Source organism: Lytechinus pictus, chromosome 4 (assembly GCF_037042905.1).
Source record: "Lytechinus pictus isolate F3 Inbred chromosome 4, Lp3.0, whole genome shotgun sequence".
Classification (NCBI taxonomy): Eukaryota; Metazoa; Echinodermata; class Echinoidea; order Temnopleuroida; family Toxopneustidae; genus Lytechinus; species Lytechinus pictus.
Window position 1 is genome coordinate 11,579,414 of NC_087248.1, and position 23,553 is coordinate 11,602,966.

Consider the following 23,553-nt stretch of genomic DNA (forward strand, 5'->3'; position numbering starts at 1 on the left):
AGTAGTAGTAGTAGAAGTAGTAGTAGTAGTAGTAGTAGTAGTAGTAGTAGTAGTAGTAGTAGTAGTAGTAGTAGTAGTATTAGTAGTAGTAGTAGAAATAATAGCAACAACAATGATTATAATAATAATAAAAACATGAATGATATTAACAATAACTATACTGATGACAGTAATGATGATGGTGATCATAATCACATAAAAAATGATGATGATGATGATGACGATGATGATGAATGACAACAGCGACATAGTTGTGATGAAAATTAATAAAGCAAAATGTGATGGTGATGGTGGGATGATAACAGTAAATTATTTTATGATGATGATGATGATGGCGACGACGACGACGACGATAACAATGAAAGTTGTGATAAAACCGATGCACATGATTAGTTCATCGATTGTTATACAACATACAAACCTACGGACAATTGTGGAGATCTAATTTACATCGAACAATTATAACTATAATCATATAACGGTCATAACATTTTTTATATCACAAGTGGCATCAAATTTTTTTTAACTAATCCAAGAAAAAAAGTTCGTATACGGAAACCATATGCGGAGCAAAGTGAGATGGACAAGACCTCTATTAATTCATTCATCAGGAAAAGGTGCCCACGTACCCTATCTCCCTTCACATAACACCCCTCCCCCCCCCTGAAACTCGTTGCATATTCTACGCAACTGAATTTTCTATATTTGTTTTAATTCAAAATGACTATAATCTAACTCTGTGTTTGAACAGTAAACAATTAAAAGTCTCCGGTCAGTGAACAACATGGACATGGACATATACCCAACATCAATGAGAAGAATACCTTCAATTATTTTATCGATCCACCCCCCCCAAAAAAAAAAAATAATAATATAAAAGGAGGAAGAGATGCGATCAGAGGATTTGAAGGCGGATTTGATAGGTCATTGCAAATTATTAAGAAAGTATTGATGAATCTTACTTGTACTCCCGGTGGGTGTGGTGGAAACTGCAGTAGTCTCTGCCGCAGTGCTCTTCACTGGAGCTGGAGTCGTAGTCTCAACTACCAGACTCGGATCACGTGGGAAACCGGGAATAGTATAACCAGCTGAGGAACAATATATAATGAGAAATTAGCATGATGAAGGAACTTTCGGAAACCAATTTACTTAGGGATATTTCTACCTTCTTTGATTTCGTAAGTTTATTCGTTAGCGTCTATTTCCGAAATCATACGAAAATATAAAACAAAAAACAGTGTGAATAATTCCATAACAAAACATCACTGGCGGATCCAGGGGAGGGGGGGGGGCACAGCCGCCCGTGCCCCTTGAGAGGCACAATTAAAATTTGTAATGTAAAAATGCCGTTAAAACAGAAGTGTCCCCCCCCCCCTTGAAAGTGAAGACCTTCGTATCACATTGCATGTGGCAATAAAAAAGGATAACTATATTTTTAATTGATGTCTTTACCTAGTACTCCTGAAGCTGGACTATTACAAAGATCACCAAGGCAACACGTTCTACAAACAGAATTCGTAGTTCCCTCGTTGCACTGCCTGACGTTTGAACTGACTTGGTTGAGACACGCTCGGAGTTGCTTGCAACTTTTCTGAATGCTGTACACACCGTTGGATACACGAATCTCGTTGAAACAAGCTCCCTAGAAATTGAAAGGACAATATGAAATTGCACTAGTATATCATATTCAACTGGGCTATTTCCGACATGGATATACTGGGGGTAAATTTGACCCCTTTAGATCTCGGCCGCTGACTGCGCGATCGCCGCAACAATTTGAACGCGCGTAGAGCCGGATGTAAATCACAAGAATGTATAGTAAAATTTTTCAAATAAAAATAATTGCTTATGTTTTTTTTATTGATTAATTATGCAGAAAAGCTAATGAAATTCGCCCTAAATGTGTTTTTTAATGTGTTTTTGCCTTTAACTCACTCTATATTGCTGGTAATTTGGGTGAAAATATCAGTTTTTAAACATTTCCAAAAAATTGTACAAAGAAATTGCCAAAACATAATTAATTTCTTATGTACTTTTAATGTTTTTAAATTCTTATGTATTATTGGCCGATATGATAATTTTGAACTACATGTATAATAGTATGAGGCCGAAAAAATGACTTCGTTGCTTACCTGTGATGAACTACAAGTTTGTATGGAATTGGACTGGCTGTTACACTCCACATTGCTTCCACCATTGCACGAGACACAGACGCCTGAAATAAAATAAAAGTCAACAGTAAAATGAAGTAATGCATTTTATGCTGAATGAACGCCCCAAAATATTAACAAAAAAATAACACACGCGCCTTTAAATAACTAGAAATCATTAACTGCCCTGGCGTATAAATTCGAAGGGTCGATTTGGGTTGCCCTCCCCTCCCCCCACACAAGAAGGATTTCATGATCCATACAGAAAAATAGAAGAAAAAAAGAATAAGGAAATATAATACTATTTTTCTATTAGGCCAAAATAAATCACGAAAGTAATTTTAATTTTAAAAGGATACACAATTTCTATCGCTCCTGATTTTCAATAAAGTTTGCCCCTTACGCCGTGTTGTACCCCCTTAATAAGTTTAGACACATTACGCCACTGATTGACTGGATCAGTTGTATAAATATATAGAGAGAATATGAACATGGTAAAGTTGGCTGAATAAGTAATAATGAACTAACTCGATCGTTTTAATATCCGAGTCTTACTGGAAGAAACACGCTACGGAGGTACTGTATGAAGTTGATAGAATACGGTCGGCTTCTGTTTTATGAGATGATAATGCCCCCATTTTTTCAGTATGAATATTTCGCGGAAATTCGCGCAATAGTAAATCGCAAGTAAAGTAAGACGTCACGGTGATTGCGAATCCGTACGAATATTGTACGCCCATCGTACACTACCCTAAAGAGAGCGTACGATTCGGAGGATACGATCATCTTTCGTCCAACCTACAATCATTGTAGACCTAATTACTAATGGGGCATAAAAGGGTTGTAAAGGCTTTAAAACATGTGTAAACAGCCAATTATTTCAACATATTTCACTCTTTTAATCACTCTTACTTGATGGACAGAATTCGGCCGTGTCTATGTCCTCTCTCTGATACTGCAGGGGTGATGAGCATGTTGCCCCATTGATCTGATGGTTTATATGAACAGTGTTGAGTAACCAATTCCTGAACCAAGACAACTCACAGTCACAGACAAACGCATTCGATGTGAGGTCTCTGAAAAGGAAATAGATAGAAATACCGAATGAAATGGAAAAAAAAACTAAATTACAGTATATAATGGCAACAGTTTTCATCCAAAATTCTGAATCACTTTAGGCCTGAAAATGTGAGGGTTTATTTAATTGCAGCGCTCAACTTATGAATAGGTGCCTGACATGATCGGTCCCTTCAATGCACTGATCCTGCTGGAAAAAACAGTGTGATCACAGTGTGTTCACACACTGTTACAATACTCAAATTCAACAGTGTGAAGATATTTTCACACTGTGGACACTTCGACAGTGTGACTGTTCAGAGCGTGTTCACATGGTCGGCTTTATGTGAATATGTGATTCACACAATTGAAATGCTCAACTTAACAGTGTGAAGGTGATTTCACATTGTTTTCCACACTGTAAACACACTGTGGCTCACACTGTGAGACATTGATCTTCCCAGTAGTGCTAAATCGGGCACTGGAATCGACAGCTCAAGCTAAATCCGTTATAATAAGAAGAAGAATTGTTGCGTAATAGTCATCTAAAAAGAAAGCTATACACGTCAATTTTGTATTAGCGTGATCATTTCCGTTCTAACACTACACTCCTTTACAATTTTCACTTGTGACTTAAGAATGTTTACTTTATATTCACTTATTAAAAATTATATATATATATATATCAAAAAGTTATATGAGGATAGCTTGACCAGGGCTGCCAGAACGACATTAATATGACTTGAAAGATTTTGTGTCTAACAGATGTCTTCACATACTATTTGTAATAATAAAACTTAGGGATACATCATAATCCAAGAATTCATGGGGGATCGGTCATTTGGACACGTTGGACCAACCTTGTGGTATCAGTTTCCATATTCCATACGTAATATTTCAAATATCGATTGATTCAAAATTGTTCTAAAAACCCATTTGTTTAAAATTGCCTTCAAGTAGTTTCCTCTCATTGTCATGATTGTGTTTCTTTTATACTTTGTCTTTTCCTGCTCCATGAAATCTTTCTTATTTCCTTTTCTCAGCGCCTTAAGCACATAATCAATGTGGATTTGGCGCTTTAAAAAATACTCTTTATTATCATTATTATTATACATGAAATATAAAATAGCGAGGAAACAATGACAAGCATATCTTTTTTAATCAGCTTTGTTCTCGGGAGCAGTGAAATAAACTCAATCCCCTGCCCTGAACTTTGTAATTATATCTTCATGGGACGAAGATTTTCATTTCTCACCGTAGCATCCTGTTAATAATTGGAAACTTAATTCTCACAGCCTGGTATCCACCATTCAACGTATTAATTTCATAATTATATACTTTCGAAGACGCAAAATCTCTTTGTATTTTGATATGGCATTGACGTGATTAGCTGGTTTCGGACTCTGTCGGGGTAGCAGTAATTAGAGGAGCAAGACACAGTCGAAAGTAACATTATCAGAACCATCTCTTACAGATGATCAAGAAAGGAGTAAATTGTGGTCTATCGGCATAACTCATAAAACATTTTAGAAGTCAAAAATATTCACCTAATACACTATGGCATATGTAAGTAGGTGATAACTATTAACCTATTTTAGATTGTAATATGGGCCGATCTTTTTTATTAGGATATAGATTTTATGTGTGAAAGCAATGTAAAATGCAATGAAATTTCCTCTGGGAAAAATGCTGCTTGTTTTAATACTTACAATGTCTCAAGTCGATCGAATATTTCTACAGCTGAACTGTCGATCGTGTTAATATTGTTGTTGGTTAGAGTTCTGAAATACAGGAAAATGAAAACAAAAATCACTTATATATATTGTTCTTCTATGGGTAAACGAATGAGTATGAACTAGAAAGGGATTGTTCAAGAAATTTGTTACACAGGGTAATGCAAGAAATCATTGCCCCCTCTTCCTACTTCTATTTTCCGAAAAAGTTTTGGTTGTTCACCCATTCCCGCCCCTCGTTTTCATCTCGCCACCCTTCACGCCCTGGAGTCGTCAACTTCAGCTCGTGCCTCCATCGTGTCCATAGCAACGGGCTAATAACCATGATGTATGGTTGTTTTGACATTTTAGGTAACAGCCCCGTAACGAAGAAATAAACTCCGAGATTCCATCTCGTAAAGGCGATGGAGAAATATCGTCAATCCCGTCGTAAAGTCGGGGCGAAACGCCTAAAAAGTGTGCCCTTTGAAATGGCGCACCAATTCAACCCCGGCTGTAATTCGATCTCTTTTAATGTTCTTCGTCGGCGTTAAAGAAGGGGATTAGTTCTGCTCATGAAATTACATTGTAAAGGGACCTGTCTGTCGAAGCACTTTGTAATGGTTGTAATACATGACTGAGCACGAAGGTGCCTGCAGAAAATGAAAAATATGAAAAATAAAACGATTCTTACCGTTGAAACCCGGCCCCCCCCCCGCTCCCCTGAAGAAAAAAACGCGAAGAATCGAGTGGAGCATTCCATCATAAATTTCTTTCAGGAAGGGTAGGACGAATGTACGAAAAATGATCCAATTTAAAAAGGGAAAAGGAGGTGCTGGGTGACTGAGCTAATTTAGGCCGTTAGTGGATTTCTAACAATCTTAACATTGAAAATAAGTATTTGGCGCACACTTTGGAGAAATTAGTAAAAATTTGCATTAAGCGATGTATTTTTATATTCCCGGGTGGGCACTTCGTATGCTCATGCATTTCATGTTATAATGTGCTTAATACTTCATTACTTAAATTTTGTCCTCAGCGGGTAATCATGCAGGTCAGTTGTTATTCCGTCAATCTCATATCTATGTACTTCCCTCTCCATAATGCATAGCTATAGGGATCTTGATGAATCACGGCGGTGAGCATGGTAATAAATTTAAGATTCAAGATTTTTATTCCATTTCCATATCAACAAAATAAACAAAATGCAAAACAAGTCCATATGCCTGTACCTATTATGTAATATAAAGAGCTATATTAAATGATACCCGAATTTATAAAATCGTACAAAAAAGTATATTATGGCATTTGGAAAAGTAGGTGGATGGTAGAGGCGCAACGAATGCACAGTTAGTGTGTATGTATTGTTACGTCATATTCTTGCCAACCTCGCTGCTACCGTCCTGATTTTATTATAAAAAAACTAGCGAGTTTTCGCTCAACTACGCGGAATAGAATAATCCTACAACGCAACGAATGTATTGAAAATCCAATCACAATGAAGTCTTTGTCGAGTGTCGGCGAATCGGAACAGCAGTTTCGTCCGAAGCTGACGAAGAATCGCAAAATATGTCGTTTGTTCAGAGTTACCTACAGAACTGCAGTTTCGATTCAACGACCCTTGTCAAAGACTTCATTTCCATGAAGGGCATTTGACAGTAGATAGCGTTCTAGATAGCGTTTGCGTAGCTGTTGCGAAAACTTCCTATTGTCTTGAATGAGAAACTACGCTAGAGAGAGCTGTATAATTCAGTGTCAGTGAGCCAAGTTAGTAAAAGAAAAAAATCCCTGAATTCTTGCTACCGAGAAGTTTGAATATCTCAACAAGGAGAGACGGCGGATATGTATATTTTCGCATTCCAATTTTGCATTTATTCCAAACATGCAGGCAATGATAGATATATGAGATGACCACGTCACACCCAGTAATAGACTGAAAATAAAATGATTATCAGAAATTGCAATACAATAACACATCATGACACAATATATTCATAAGAATATGACCAATATCTCGAGGAAGTTTATGTGGGTGCGATTTAGATTTTCTCGAAAGCATGTGGCAAAAATAAAAGGAGATTCAACCCTCCCTATAGACCTACATAATTAGACAAGATTCAAAACAAGATTCAAAACGTTTCTCTTTTCTTTATCCTCCCCTTTTCTATTTCATTTTTTCTTTGCTGTAACTCTTGTGAAATCAAAGAGGTGATCATACCCCCCCCCCCTCTCCTCCTCTCCCCGTGTGATGGGGCTACAGCTAATCACAAAGAATTGGGGACAGATCAAACTTGGGGGCGGGGGGGGGGGGGTCGGTGTGGCTGATGATTTAGGAAGCGCGCAGTTTGATTAAATCTTGAGTTCTGGTATTTTTACGTGGGAAGAACTTGGCACTGCAGAAATAACCCCATAAATATGTAAGTCATCACTTCCTAATCCAAACTAGTAGTAAAACTGTTCGCTCTTCACAGGGATTTGAAAAATGACAACAATCAGTGGAATGACTGGTACTTACAATGTTTGAAGCCTCGTGAGTGGTAGAAGATGTTGTATCATGTTCGCAGAGAGAACTATTCTGTTGCCCGATAAATCTCTGGGAAAAACAATAGACAATTCAATGTTATGACATATATAGAATATTGCCAAACTATTCCAATAAAAATAATACAAAAAATAAATGTCTTTATTGCCACGATTCAATTTTCGAGAGAGAGAAAAAAAACCTTCATAATCTGCAGCAATTACATTATACCTAGTTCCCACTTCGTGCCACGATTCAAATGGTGGTCTTAATCGTGGAGTAATCGTAGGAATCTTATCAGATCAGTCGTGGTAATCGTATTGATTTTTAAATGGTTTTAAAAATTTGAATGGTTAAAAAAAAATTGCGATCAGTTAAGCCCCTTTCACAATTGGTGGTGCGACTGCTCACAACCGTTGCGATTCTGTGCAACACATGATCGCGAACGTTCGTACGAGCAACGAAAGGCCAATCGTGGTCTTCGTAAAGGATCGCACGACAGCGGAACGAGGTATAATCAATACCACAGCTTGTGATTCAGTGTTAAAATTATATCTTCACCTTGTACCTGCATTTCATCATCACATCTTTTAATTGGTCAAAATGTCTTATTATTTGTTATTCGAAAAAAAGTAAGTAAAGATGTCCAGTAATAAACATAAGCGTTTTTAATTAACTGCAACTAATTGCAATTAATTGCACCATTCGCGCTTAGTTTGTGTTCTGAAACACAACTAAGTTTCAAATATCGTGTCAGCAAATTCCATTCCCAATTCTCAATTTCTTCTTTCAAAATCATGTCAGAAAACGAACATGAAAACGACACCTTTCAATAAAGTTCACATACTTTCCATTCGCATGATCTGATACGTGTTTTCAATCATGTAATCCTGTTTGACAAATATGCTTCATCTCCGCCAACATTCAAATAACATTTTCTCTTCTTTCATCGTACAACGATAACCTCACCAATTCCCTGGCAAGGACAGAAAATTTGAAACAATGGAAATACATAGTCCATGTTCCAGCATATTATCTAATCAATCTGTTCTTTGTTAGATACCAAATATTTATCCCTATTTCCCGCGTCCCTGATTCAGTTATTCGAGTTTAATCTCGACGTGTTCGTGGTGTTAGTAACATTTTGTTGGTGTTCTGAAATAAACAGTCTATGGTGTACGTGACGGAAAAATTGAAAGCGAAATCTATCAATGTTTTTAAGGAGGTGAGTTTGACGAGAAAAAAAAAAGATGGTATAAAATACGAAAGTCATTCTTTATTATAAGTTGAATAATTAATGCATACATGGGTTTTTACCTTTGAAGCGAATAAATAACTGGGGATAAAAGCTGGGCCAATGGTATAAAGTATAAAGAACTGAAACATATTGTTGTAAAAAGGTATTTAGAAATTAAATGATATCATCGTATGCCAATTACGGGTGTGTCACATAAGAAATATGGGAATATGAAAGACCGATACAATGTCAATGTATAATGTACTGAGCATTACAGAATTGTCTGGGACTAATAAAACTGCGCAAATAATTCATTTGTTCATCTTCTGAACACTTAAATTAGGAAATGCAGGTTAAATTTATGTAAGAACAGAAAAGCCGCCTATCCGCCCATCGGGTCCAATTGATACTCGACACTAAGCAGGGGCGGCACTATAGGGGGAAGGGGTGACCCCTTCCCCCCCCCCCCCCCCCGAACGCAAGTAGTGAAAAAACGAAGTAGAGGAAGTGGAAAGAGGGAGAGAAATGAAGAGAAAAGAAAAAAAAAGAGTATTAAATGGAAAGTTCCGATTCCTGTTAAACTCTCTATACTTGTAATTCAATTGAGAACTGAGAATAAGACTTCGCCTGTATGTCATGTTGCTCCCCTACCCCATCAAAATATCTTGGCGTTCCCCCCCCCCACCCTGACGATAAGTGTTTTTAAAACATGGCTTTTTTATTCTTCCTTCTAATTTCTAAGGGTCTTTTCACACGTGAATATTGAATCATCTTTGTAATAATGATTGCGATTGTAATCGTGACTGATAAGCGTTTGTGATTCTTATCATGTTCTAGTTTGGTTTTACACGTGCTAAATATTCGTCATTAGCCTTATTTTTCACTGGAATCATCATTCAAATTACGATTTTTTTTACCGTGTGAAAGGGCGGTTAGACGTCTTGAAACAGGTTGATTAACAACAAGCAAGCGACGTGCCCCAGGCTTTTAGATTATTGATAAAATATTTCGTATTCATAAGGGGAAACGGGAGGATTTTCTGTTTTAAAACCCCAAAGACAACCAAAACATATTTTTGTTCCTGAATATGATTAGGGTCGAAGTATTGCGGCCTGCAAACCCCCAAAGAACATCCCAAAATATGTTGCTGGAAGCAAATAGTAAATCGAGTGTAGCTATTCATTTTGAAAATCTGTCATGGCAGTTTAATATGGTTCTCGTTTGTCTAGCACGACTAGTTAACATGTGAAATCAGTAAGTTTCCTCCTTAGGCACGTTGCGAAAAAGTTACTACCTTGGTAATGTTGTCATCCAATGCATGGTATTTCATGGAATCCTTGGCTGGTAAGCCCTTTAATATGGCAGTTACTATTGGATGGCAACATGATAATCATAACTTATGCAAATGGGCCATGGTTTTGAACAATTTTTCTGATATAGATTGGAACAATCTTATCATGGCCACCTGTTCTACAACTATGCCTTTTTGCCATTACCTTGATTATTAGGTAATTAGCCATTCGTGAAATATTCCTGAAAACCCAAGTTTGTCTAACTTCCACTTGTGGAGAATATGTTGAAAAATTTGGGTCATTTTCTCGGTGAACTTCGCCGAGGTGCTTGACTTTCATTACATATTCTAGACATGACCAGGCCTAGTCCCTTATCCAACTACATTTTTGACCCCCCCCCCCTTTACGAGATAACCGCCTACAGTATACAACCTTCTCCACCAACCCCCCCCCCCCCTCCCGCTCCCCATATACGAGATAACCCCGACTACGCCCTTCTCCAGGTGTACCCATCCGCCTTTCCGACGGGGCATTTACCGCATCATTAGGTGTGTGAGGTTCACGACCTCGATCAAGGCAATCTCGTCCAGGATTACTACCGACGACAGACTAAAAAATATCACTTTCATTCCAATTCCGATCCCGTATTATATTCCTAAGTAGCTCTGTCCTTTTGGGGTCTACTATGACTTTCTGCATCTCTCATCCTTCCTCCCATACAGTAGCGTAATGTGCCAAAATGGCGTATATTAAATCTCCCCACAATTTCTTCCTCATCCCCCCCCCCCTCTTCCTCCCCTGTCCCTTATTTTTCTCCTCTCTCCCTCTCTTCTCTCTTGCTCCCTTCCTCTCTCTCTTTTCCCTTCTCTCTCTACATATATCCCTCTTGTAATATTATATTTTACACTTTCTGTTCCTTTCTTTCCCCTTCGATCCTAATCCACATTCACGGTGACATTATTTTAATGTTTTGTAGGAAAGCGAAAGTAGGACAGCCCTCTCTCCCCATAGAGAACATGGAAACATGGACCTACTCCAAGATGGAACAAACCTCGAATCGTGATAGAATTGGTTTACAACGATTTGAATTGTGCCGACAGCTGTCTCTAATACCAAAAATGTTTCGATAATGTTATCAATATATTCCATTCCCCGACGCCTCCTCCTTTCAAGGAGCTTCAAACAGACCACCCCCCCCCCCAAAAAAAAAAAGCCGATGGTGCCGGTTCCAGAGCAAAATGAAGGACTATATTATTTTCTTCATTCAGAAGCCATCGGTGTGGAGCTGGAATGGATATTGTGACTGTGGCATTAAACACGGAAAGATTAATCGTCTTATTTGTAATAAAAAAAACCCTGTTCAAATGGTAATGGAGATTAAGAATAATCACTTAGCCAATGTAGATAGCCAAGCGTGATTGGTCCATAGCGCGTCACGTGATTTGAAATTTATCAAAGCGACAATTCAAAGAGTGACTAAATTGAAATTAGATGACAATTTTCACAAAATGTATAGATAACGAACACTACGTTAGGAAGTACGGAGCCTTTAAAGTGCCATCGACTTGACGACTTGGCGAGATACTTTATCTTGCCATGTCGACATAATAACCTTATTATGTCGACATGGCGAGATACGTTATCTCACCAAGTCGACTTATAAAGTTATATGCCGACATGGCGAGATACCTTATCTCGCCAATTCGACTTATTAAAAGTTATATGTCGACATGGCGAGATACGGTATCTTGCCAAGTTGACTTATAAAAACGTTATATGTCAACATAGCGAGATATTTTATCTTACCAAGTCGACTTATAAAACATATGTCGACATGGCAAGATATGAAGTGTCCAAGGCCCGGCGAGAGTCCAAATATCTCGTCAAGTTGACATATAACTTTTTATAAGTCGGCTTGGCGAGATAACGTATCTCGCCATGTTGACTTATAACTTTTTATAAGTCGACCTGGCAAGATAACGTATCTCGCCATGTCGACATAATAAGGTTATTATGTCGACTGGCAAGATAAAATATCTCGCCAAGTCGTCAAGTCGATGGCACTTTAAAGGCTCCGTAAGGAAGATATCAAGATTAAGCAATGATTATGGATGAAACAATCTTTATCAACCTTGTATCATCGATGTTATACAACCTATATTTCCTTTGCCATGTTTGTAAAACTTTTTGAGGAAAGTCGTAAAAATACAAGATAAAGTAAAGCGACGCGTATTCCATGTGACTATATTCATAATATTCCATGTATTCTCCAGTTCAGTTTCATTTCAAACTGTAACTAACTAGCTAACTACGTCATGAATTGTGTTTTGTATTATGTTATTTTTCATTGTGAATGAAATAAAATTGAAGTCAAGCGAATCGAATACTTACAGTGATTTGAGATTCGTTAGATTAGAAAATGTGCCATCTTCTATTAAATCACTCCTCAGTCCATTGTTCTGTATATGTCTGTCGAATAAAAAAAAAGGAACCAAACAATATACAAATTCTATTACATAACACTCGTACAAGTTTTCAGAGGTTAGCAGTACAAGTCGTCAGAGGTTAGCATATCCCACACTCTAAAAAATATATAAAAATGCTCCATGAGGGTAATTGTGTGTCCAACCAATATTGGGCATTTCTTTTGGGCATTTTTATTTATCCAGTTTGATGAAAATTTTGCCCATTCTAAAGTAATTGCTTAATCTTACTGGACAATATGCTTTCCGCCATTGGGTAAAATACTGCCCCAAATTGGTTTGACACATAATTACCCTCGTGCTGGTTAAAATTTTACCCTATATATTTTACAGTGCAGGTGTTCAGGCAGTGTAATCAACAAAGAATTTCAATGTAATTCAAAATTAAAATTCTATTGGTAAGATAAAAAGTTAAATGAAAGTATTAAACCAGTTAATTTTACTTTGTTTACAGTCGTGTTTTGATCTCATGACAACTGCGGTTTTGTTTTTTTGTTGTTCAACATCGTCGATATCCGGTCCCATTTTTTGACATCGAAATGATAAACTGAGCCAAAAGTGTACCTTTCACTCTCAACACCAACTAACATTCTCATAAGTACGAATTACATTTAACACGCTTTTTTAGCCTTATGTCAATATTTTCATATCATAACAGCTTCTATATGAGCAAGTCTTTATGCAGAAGCACTAATTAAACCTTCAAGTATGAAACTCTGATGGTGGAATCGAAAGGGGTGTACATTTCTGTGCCGATATATCCTTCCTAATATTATAGCTGTGATATTATCATGTATCAGGACAGTATAGCAATAAATGTTAGTAAATTAAAGCACGTAAATGATAATTATCCCATGATAAGAGTAATACTCACAAAGTTTCTAGTGAAGATATTCCTTCAAACGAAGATGATGGCAACTCTGTAATTGAGTTTTCACGGAGATATCTAAAAGAAATATAATAAAAAATGTTATTTAGTGATTTTCCGCTTTTTCAATCATGGTACTGTTAAATTGTAAACACATGCCTATCAAGTTACCAGATGTACATCAATAGTGGAATGTTTCCTGTAACCTAGGGTCTATATTACGTGGATTCGTGTTTGTTGCATATTAATACCTTCACATTCGAATGTATCATATAGTATGTGTGTATATAATTATATTCTTTAGATATACAAATGCAAATGGTGCAGTTAATTTATTGGTGTTCGGAATAAAATTTGTGAATAAAAAAAACTCTTAGAATATATTTCGACGATAGGCCTATTTTCCGTTGCCAAAAAGTCAACTTTCAGGTCATGCAAGGGATCTGTTATTAATTTACTTCATTTCTGTGACTGATTTCAAATGGGGGTTTATGTAATGTTAAAAGCATGAAGGCATATCCAGTAATCGAATAACACTGATGGAAATGGATATGCAACTTACAAATATGCAGTTTCTGCTGGCAGCCCGGACGGTACACTCGTCAGCGATAGACCAGAACAGTCTACGATCCAACCCTTCGGCTCCTGGGATTCGAAACAGTTACATGCCCCGCTTCCTGTAGGAGTCGTGCCATCTTGAGCGAAGGAACAAGCCGACTGGGCCAAGACCGTAGGTAGAACCAGGACCAGGTCCAAAATAAGTCCCAGACCTAATGCAACTGTCGATGGGAGCATGGTTGTTCTTGGTGGGTTTGAATGCGTGAATGAAGACGCAAATCTGCTGATCGGTGATGGGTTATCAACTAAATTTAAAGCAATTCCTTGCTTAGATAATTATACTCTTTTTAACAAGTCTTTACAAAATCCAAGTCCTCATTCCGCTCCTCGTTCTCTTGTCAAAGTTGTGCAGCAACGATGACAAGGTCCATGATGTTTTGCGGGAAACCTGATATTGCACAGAAAAAGGCATATATTTTTATCGTGACAACTGAACGGTAAGTTTCTAACCCTGATTAAATCACTATTAATCCCTCAATGACAAAACTACTGGCTTCCGCTTTCCTCGCAATTTCAAATCCTCTCCACGCTGAAATGAACTTTGATTTTCAAACTGTGGACAGATCGGAAGTTGTTCGGGCGCCAAACGTTGGCTATCAACACTGATCAACGGTTTATGGCCTTCTCCAAGTCTTTTCACTTGTCCACTTTTGATTGCAGGTAACTCGGAAACTTTCTACGGTGTCTGCCTGCTCCAAAGTCCAGGCGATCTTTATTTGCTTTCCGAGTTGTCAAACTTCAGGTAATTTATTCCAGCAAATACGGATGACTTGTAAATACACCACCTTTGTCTGGTCGAGTGTGACTTTGGCGAAAATGACGGTCTGAAGTAGCCAATACTTGAAGATGAAGCCAAACCGATGAAACGTCGAAGGGCAAACACACCTTAGATTATGGATGGAGTTATAATAGCGAAGTCCTTTGAGTCACTTCTGCAAAGCAAAATGGTAGAAATGACATGTGAATGGAAAAGTTATAGCAAATAGCTGTTGTCTCTGAGGGAGTATTTAACGCACCTGTTCAAGACGCGTCCAAGACGTGACGTCTTGTTTGCCGATCGTCTTGCACAACTTTGCTAGAAGTTTGCTTAACTTTGCTAAAAGTTTGTTGTACGGGTTATATTCCCGTCATGCGTGTTAATTTCCCGAAAAATATTGGAAGAGATTATTATATTGAATGGGTTTATACCGTATAAATCGTGGACATCATTGCAGCAAAGAAAGAGCGAAAATTCAAATGAAAGACAGGGAAATGAAGTCTATGGAGGAAAATATGAATAGAAGCATACTTGTATATTACAAAAAACGCACAAGAAATGATATCAGGAACAAATATTCCCCGTGTCTCAGAAGTGAGGCATAAAGACGACCCCTCCCCTCTCTTTCTATCTCTCTCCCACTATCCTTTTTTTTCTACCCCGAAACGATGCCCTTCCTTTATTTCCAACTTTTTATATTCTCGTATATCATAAATATACCCGTCTCACTTTCGGCATAGTAATTCATCACGCGCGTACAGGACTAATTACTCTTGGGTGATGCTCTTTTATCAGTCATTTCATTTCAGAATATCTTTCTTTTGAAAATAAATCCGGACCATAATTTTTATATGACGATCGGCGCTCTCTTAAAACAGGTGAAGTCTGCTAAAAGTGGTTTCTTTTTCAGTAAAGTGCCACATTCGAGAAAAATGGCAATTATTTATCGATATATAGCCTAGATTGGTATAATAAAGCCGACTGAGATTGTCGGCAGTGACTCAGTTTGGCACGATGTGGGTGATATTTTACAGGAAAAGTGGAAATTGCAGTAATGTACAGTATAAAAACTCGAAGAACTGCGTATCTTGTAATTGCAACTTTTTGTTTTTTTCCTTTATTCTTCACAGACTAAAGTAGTATTTCGTGAAAAAATACATGAATGTAGCGAAATTATCTTTTTTAGTTTGTGTAGTCCGGTTGTTTTATGTTTATTCGTATTATGTTTTATGCATCGTTTCTATGAAAATACAAAAACAACTGCGAATTCGGATGATAAATAAATACACGATTTGCTTTATTCAATCATTTATTTATTTACTTATTTGTTTATTTGTTTATTTACCTATTATTTATTTATTCATTTGTTTATGTTGTTGTTGTTGTTTATCCATGGGATCGGAGGCACTCTCCTCCAGCAGTAGCTATGTCTTGGTCAGGAGACCACAAATAAAATATACTGATGTATTGAGTAAGCTCTCGTTATTCCACGCGTGGGAGCCTAATGTTGTAAATCTGAGGCCCCTGGAAGCTTTTAGGGCTGACCGTGGAGACACGGGGAGCCAGGGGCACAGGCGTCCCCCTCCCTCCAGTGAAAATGGGCAGGTATATACAACACAAGTATTGACATTCTGGAGAATTGTTCTTGTTTTTATTTTCGAAACAGTAATCGCCATGGTTATCATCGCATGAAAAGCACATGATTTCCGTTGAATGACATAAATGTGCGCATATCCAGTCAATATAACATTTCTGGAAATTTCTCAATTTAAAACCGGTCCGAGTATTACTTTTATCATGTCATACTTTCTCTTTCAAAGGCAATGTGTTCCATTGTCACAAAAGTCGTCATAAAGCAGGAAACAGTGTAGATTAGGCACATGACCGGCGATTTAGATTTGTGTGATTTGTAAACATCTCCAAGTTAAAAGTCAAATTTATGCTAAAATACAAGTTTATTTAAAAACATCTCGTCAAATTCTATGAAATCCGATAAAGAATTCCCACATATTAAACAGGAAAAACTAATGGGATCTCAATATTAGTCGGTGGGGTAATATTCTTCGATTTACATTTTTTCTTTCATTTTAGAATGATTTTCTTCGAATACGCGACACAATATGTTTATGGGGAAACATTGACGGTTTATATGGTCATCGTTTCATTCAGTTAATATTCCACTTCTGTTTGTACCATATCCCCTCGTTTTCTATGTTCCCTGTCCTTACCCCCCCCCCCTTGCACCCTTCACCCCTGCATCACAAAATTAACCTCTCTTTACCATCATGATGGTGCCCCCCCCCCCCCGCGCGCTCATATTTCCCATTGCCATCCTCACAATTAATAATAAAATGATTCCAAGCAGCACCCTCTTTTACATCCCATACTCGTAATATGAATACCCTTGGAAGACTTAGAAAATAAATTTCTTCGGTCATGATCAGAATGATCTAGGATGTTTTGCTTTGCCACAATTTCCAATTAGCAGAGTCGTACATCTACGTCAGAAATTTCAACGCTCTTCGAATGTCTTCGGAGTTTGTATTGTACGGATGATTGCATCGCATTGCAAGATACTCCGATTTGATCAGATTAGTTTGTTGATATATATCGACAGAGATAAAAATGCATCTTTTGCGAAATTAAAGACAACGTTGATTCATCAGTTCATTTAAACGAAAATGGAGAGAGTTTAGCCGGGTTAATAACCCCATCGATCATTTCGCAGGGGTTGATGACTTGTAATAGTTCACTTTAATCTGCGCTAAACATTCCAAATCCTGTGAGAGTATCATGATTTTGTCAGTGAATTTTCACCGACATAATGTGATAAGCTACCGAAAATCATTGCATTCGATTGGCTAAGAGCAATTGAGTAAGTGAATTTTATATGAGATTGTGTAATTTGTTCTATTAAAAAGGGTTGTTAACCGTCCTCAATAACAAAAATGAGGGTGCTGGGTTTGGATATGATAAAAAATAATAATAAAGGAACGGGAAAGAGAATGAGGCACAACGTAAAATGCCTTCATTTGGGAGTGATTACCTTTTTCTTCTCTCTATCTATTTTTTTTCTTGTAATTTTTTTGGAAAAATAGCACTTAAAAACAAAATCAACTGCGTAGTCGCGCCAATTTGCACCACAGCCGACTCTAGATCCGCGCTTGAAATATCCATGAAATTTCATTTTGCGAGTGATTAAAGCGAGAGAGTGCAAAATCTTAATAGATTTGGTAAAGTCGACCAAGACGACATTGCACAAAAAAAGAAAGAAAATGGGTAAAATCATTATAGAAATAATGACTCATCGTAAAAAAAATGTTAACAAAATTTTGGGGCCCAAAATAATGTCGTAATTGATGCCGACCCACCTCGCCGTCATTTGGGGGCTCCTTTTGAGAAAGATTTTTTTTTAATTACCCAAATGTTGCCCATCATGACCAAATAGCCCGACGCTATGTCTAAATATGGGCAGCTAACATCCACTCCCCCAAGTTGTCAGTAATTATCACCTCCCATTTTATTAAGGCATAACCTTTTACGAGACACCATCAATCGTTGAATCTAATAATCCACTATCATGTCATGTAATTTACGGTTGTTGTATGGCAAATGAATGTGTCACATTGGGAGCCTGACAAAGTAGAAAATATTCGTCAATGTTATTGAATAGGTTTAACAAATGACACACTTCGTTTCCCTTTTATAGCGTTCCCCCATGAATAAAATGCCAATCGTAAAGTTGCGCGTGACTTACCAATGACTAGAGTATGAAGTGCCAAAATATGGACCCAAAGTAGACCTACCTCTTGATATTCAAATTGTACATGTTGACAATGGTCATTTTATTTACCAAAAAATATTTAGATTGTCACATAATTATATATTAACAGATATAATTTGTATATGGTAAGAGAACATGGTCCATAGATTTGGTCAAGAAATGAAATGATAATAAAACGATTTAAAAGGAAATGATTCGATACGAAATGACATGAAATTAAATGATTTGAAATGAAATTGCTTCAATTATTCCCTCAAAACATGAAAATGCTTCCCCAATTCGGCTTATTAGATTATTGCGATAGCTGTATTTAAATATTTCAAAAGAAACATTTTATAGTTACTCTCTGCCACCACCCCCCCCCCCCCCCGAAAAAAAAGAAGATCATATCAATTCAGCAGAATAATGTTTCTCTGCAAAGCCATCTAATGATTTTATACCGAAGAAAACGCTTCTATTACGTCAGAACTTAAGTTATGACTTAGGTGCAAAAAAAAGTAATGGAAATAAAAGTAGTCATGGTTGCCGCCAAGTGGCGGCTTGTCGCCGGAGTATAATTATGTGTTGGAAGTCCATCCCAGACAATCGAGGCAAGATTGCTTGTTACTTAAACTAAGTACATTAAATAAGCTAAGTATACTATTCGGGATGAAGACTCGATCCGTTTTGTTGCAAACACGCGAGGGGGCTCATAAAACAGTGTTTTACATTAATTTCAATTTAGGGGCAATGATTCCTCCCATCGGTCGTAATGACAACACACCTCGTAAATCCATCGGAGATTGATTTATAGAGGGATTAAACTTTCGAAAAGTGATAAAGATTGGATAACACTCCGTATACTCCTTAAAATGGCGCCATGGTGATATCCATCATGACCTGTCTTAAGCAGTGTGCATGGTATGAAGACATCTAAACTTTAAAAGAGAAACCGGTATCCCCGATGGTATGAGGCAAGAATGTTTAAACTGATGGAAGCTAACTCGGTACTTCAGACAATTTCGGCCCCATCGAAATTAAATTAGGTGTCTTGGCAACAAATCAAGTAAGAAAATAGCAACAAATCAATTGCAATCATAGTGGAAAGCATTGTAATTAATTTGCAATCAATGCAAATATTTTGTAAACAAAACAGATAACTATCTTCGATCGTTCCACCATGGATTCGTCATATCCCATTCATGTTCATGCCATTGGACAACTCCGAAATTTCAAAAGCGCCAGTTGACCTGAACCCGCTAACATTTTATACCATGAGATTTCGTTGATATCAAATTAAATAAAATTGTATCGCCCTCACTCTCCATTTGGCATTATCAGGCAAAAAAAAACAGGGAGTCACGTAATAAACATTTGTTTTACTTTTTGAGAGAAATTTTACTAGCCCTCTCTAGTTTTTATATTTTCTATGTAGATCATCTTGATTATCAAGACAAATTGATGATCATATAAAGAAACGAATATAGGCATCATGTCGGAAAATTATACAATCGTTTGACTTGGGGGCAGCGGGTTTCTTCTCCTAGTGACCACTCATGATTCAACGCTATTGGACTGACTGATATTGGAATGCGAACAAAGAAATAAACCTCTCCTGTAGAATGTTTATGAGAGGTAAGATCTTGTATATTGATGTCAGGCATGCCACGCAGCAGAAGTTACTCAGCATCGCAAAAATCTGAAAATCATAAACTGTGACTGACAGGGACTCATTCCTCGAATACTAATTCAAATAATTTATTTTTCTTTACGCTTAGTGGTGTCTGTTATAGGACCTATGACTGATTAACCTAAACGTAAAATGTTTCCTAGGTAATTGGTTATATGCCAGCTTGGCGTTTACCAGCAAAATGCTGTCCTGCCGAGTTCCTACGGGAGTTACCATAAACTGAAACTTTAACTAAACTGAAATCTACATTTTTTTTTAGATTGTAGGTGTTTTTATTACTATTATTTCCATTAGTCATACGCTTTTATTTTTAATCAAAAAAATTTAATAGACAGTTGAATGACTTGTCTTTTGATTGTGATTGACATATTGCACGAGTTATGATTACTATTGGTTAGATGGACAATATTCCCAATAATAAGATTTTTGTTATTGTTACATAAGCCTAAGGTCGATTTTGTTTGTTTACTATGAAATAGTGACATGTCAACATAATGATGTGAACATGGTGCATATCGTAATCGCAATCATTTTTAATATTTATACGAGCGCAGTTTTGTATTACGTTTACTTCAATTATTCATTTTGCGATGCAATTTTTTCAAGGGATCATAATCTCGAAATAAATGAGAGAAAGAGACACAGAGAGAGAGAAACAGACACAAAGAGGTGGGGGGGGGGGGGTAAAGGGAGATAATGAAGAGAAAAGAGAGGAAGGGGAGAGACTGAGACAAGACGGCCAGTGAGAGGGGGGAAAGAGATATAAGAAAGAAAAAATGAGAAAGAGACGGGCATTTTCGTATTTGTTCAAAGATTCTAGCATACCAATGATTGTTTACTTAAGGTCCTAACCGTAACAGACCCATTGTCAAAGTCGACCCCATTTTTAGCAATTCGAATACGTCTTTGGAAACGAGATCTTTGAATATTAGTCCTTTATATTGTGTTGAACATCTATACAATTCCTTCTCATAACACCTTTTTTGTCCTATTTCTGTCTAAACACAGCGAGACCAAAATACTGACACTGCCAAGTGAGAGGGAACAACATAATTTGAAGGGGAAAAAAGTCGGGGCGTGGAGAATTATAAAAACACACAATAGCGGCCAGTGAGTCACTATTTAATATCTCGTAAGAAGGAATGTTACAATGATCAAATAAAGAAGAGAATGATACTTATATAGCGAGATATTTTCTTGTGCACTCTAAAATATATTGGGTAAATTATGTGTCCAACCAACTTTGGGCATTTCTTTTGGGCATTTTTATTTATCCAGTGTGATGAACATTTTGCCCATTCTAAAGTAATTGCTGCTTATTTTTTAACCTTTACTGGACAATATGCTTCCCGCATTGGGTAAAATACTGCCCAAAATTGGTTGATCACACAATTAACTTCGTGTTGGTTGACATTTTACCCAAATTTTTTACAGTGTGGAAATTTTGCATCAAGTGGGAAAATGCTCCTTACCCTAGCATGATAATTCACAACTAAACTAACCCAACTGATTTGCGAGAAGTGTTAATGGCCCTATCTTGTTTTGTATTATCAATACGTTACATATCTGACCCGACAATTTTTTTATGACAGCTTTAAATTCAATAAAAGGAGTTTCTTAACTCGAAGGTATTACACTTAACTGCTCATCCAAAATGTTATATCAAGAAGTTGATCTTTACAGGTCATTTTCTTTTAAAAAAAAATTAATAAAGTAATAGACACAGAGTGCAGAGCATACGTCTACTGCATATTTCGAAATGGTGTATAACATGATGAAAAGGAAAATGAAGTACACAATTTAGAACAAGCAATGAAACACTGTATGGGAGCAGCGTATAAAGACATAGGTTATAATGTAAAAGTAATTAATAGTTTAGAATTTTCGAATTGTCGGCTTTCAAACTATCATGTTTCAAAAGTACAATGGGGCACACGATAGGTCATTATTGAAAGTTATATTATTTATCGCTGTACATGAAAATAAAACACAATAGCTTATAACGTAAAGATAAGGAAAGACGTTTAAAGAAAGATAACTAACACAGCTCTAATATATGACATGATGCAATACAAACAAGGCATATGAATTAATAAATACGAGCAAAAGCGGTTTTCTTTCAAAAGTTCAGTTTCACAAGAGATGAAATCTAACTTGAAATCTTGTCATGAACGTCATATGGAATAAAATGAGAGTATGACATGATTGATCCCTCGTTAAAGTCTTATTTTCTTTTTTCTTTTTCCTTTTTGATAGAATATACCTTCCTCCGTTATGCGCCATAATTCGCAGTATCAGTACTAATATTGTTCTAGTTATGACGCGTATCGTATGATCTAAAAAATGGCATCATTTTTTTAATGTTGCGACTAGCCGGAACAGACGGAGCAGTGTTTAGGAAGATCGTATCAGGGCTTATGACTTGATCTTGGTGACACAAATACGTGACATTATACATTTTTGTTTTAACGAAATAAAAGATACCCTTGTAGAACATTGCGCCACATTATGTTCTTCGAATCGAGAGTGAATTATTTTGTCTTAAAAGTGCATTTGGGGGTCCTTTGTTCTCTGATTTCATGTTCCATTTCCCCCTCCTTAAATTACCCCTGGTTCCCAACCCACCCCCTCTCCCTGAACCTAAGGAAGACAAAGTTTTGATGTTATATTTTAATTAAAAGAGGTAAATAACTGAAGGGTCGGTAAAATACGATATAGAATATGACATCACACTGTGAAAGAAAGTGAGTTAGAGAAAGATCGAGCGATTTGGGCGAAGCGGGGGGGGGGGGGGGGGGACGAGAGAGTGAGAGCATTGGAAAAAAAAAAAGACAATCTTTTTTCTGTGATTAGAAATATGCAACAAATATTTCAAGATTCGTGTTTTTCTAGGTCTGCTATATCATTGCTATTACTCTTTTATAATGCATATTTAAAAAAGGTATAATTTAGTTTAAAAAATGGAAAATTGAAATAGTCTATCACCAGCATATAGGCTTTAAATTGTTTTCTTGTCAAGCAAATTGATCTATTATAAATGCTTAAAATAATTGTGCTTGTAAATAGACAGGGCACATGAATATATGAAAATAAAATACAAATTCCTTTTATTAACAACAACAGTTACTCATGGTCAAATACCAGAATGAAAATTATATTCATTATTGACCTTGGCATGACTTTCACGCATGACTCGGTTACCTTTATTATACGATTTCATTCATTCGTTTGTATTGCATACCAGACGTAGTTCTCTACATATCCGTACCTTTACTTCAAATAGCTGTCAATGAATTCAAGCGATGTTGTTGTAACGTATGCACAACTGTGCCGTAAAAAAAAACTAAAGGGTTTGTCTAGATAAATCAATCATCAAAGTTGATGTAATTGTTGGTATTTGTTTATT

General features: G+C 36.8%; 1 protein-coding gene across 1 annotated transcript in view; it reads right to left on the reverse strand.

Moving 5' to 3' along the window:
- The window catches only part of LOC129259553 (mucin-2-like), a 47,996-nt gene that overhangs the window by 17,497 nt on the left and 6,946 nt on the right, over nucleotides 1-23,553 (reverse strand). The window contains exons 2-10 of the mRNA XM_064098386.1: nucleotides 13,882-14,869; nucleotides 13,326-13,397; nucleotides 12,360-12,437; nucleotides 7,434-7,511; nucleotides 4,916-4,987; nucleotides 3,063-3,226; nucleotides 2,133-2,215; nucleotides 1,453-1,642; nucleotides 963-1,088 (exon numbers count right to left, since the gene is read on the reverse strand). Coding sequence (XP_063954456.1) covers nucleotides 963-1,088; nucleotides 1,453-1,642; nucleotides 2,133-2,215; nucleotides 3,063-3,226; nucleotides 4,916-4,987; nucleotides 7,434-7,511; nucleotides 12,360-12,437; nucleotides 13,326-13,397; nucleotides 13,882-14,114 — 1,096 coding nt within the window. The 5' untranslated portion in view covers nucleotides 14,115-14,869. The remainder of the gene's footprint in view (nucleotides 1-962; nucleotides 1,089-1,452; nucleotides 1,643-2,132; nucleotides 2,216-3,062; nucleotides 3,227-4,915; nucleotides 4,988-7,433; nucleotides 7,512-12,359; nucleotides 12,438-13,325; nucleotides 13,398-13,881; nucleotides 14,870-23,553) is intronic.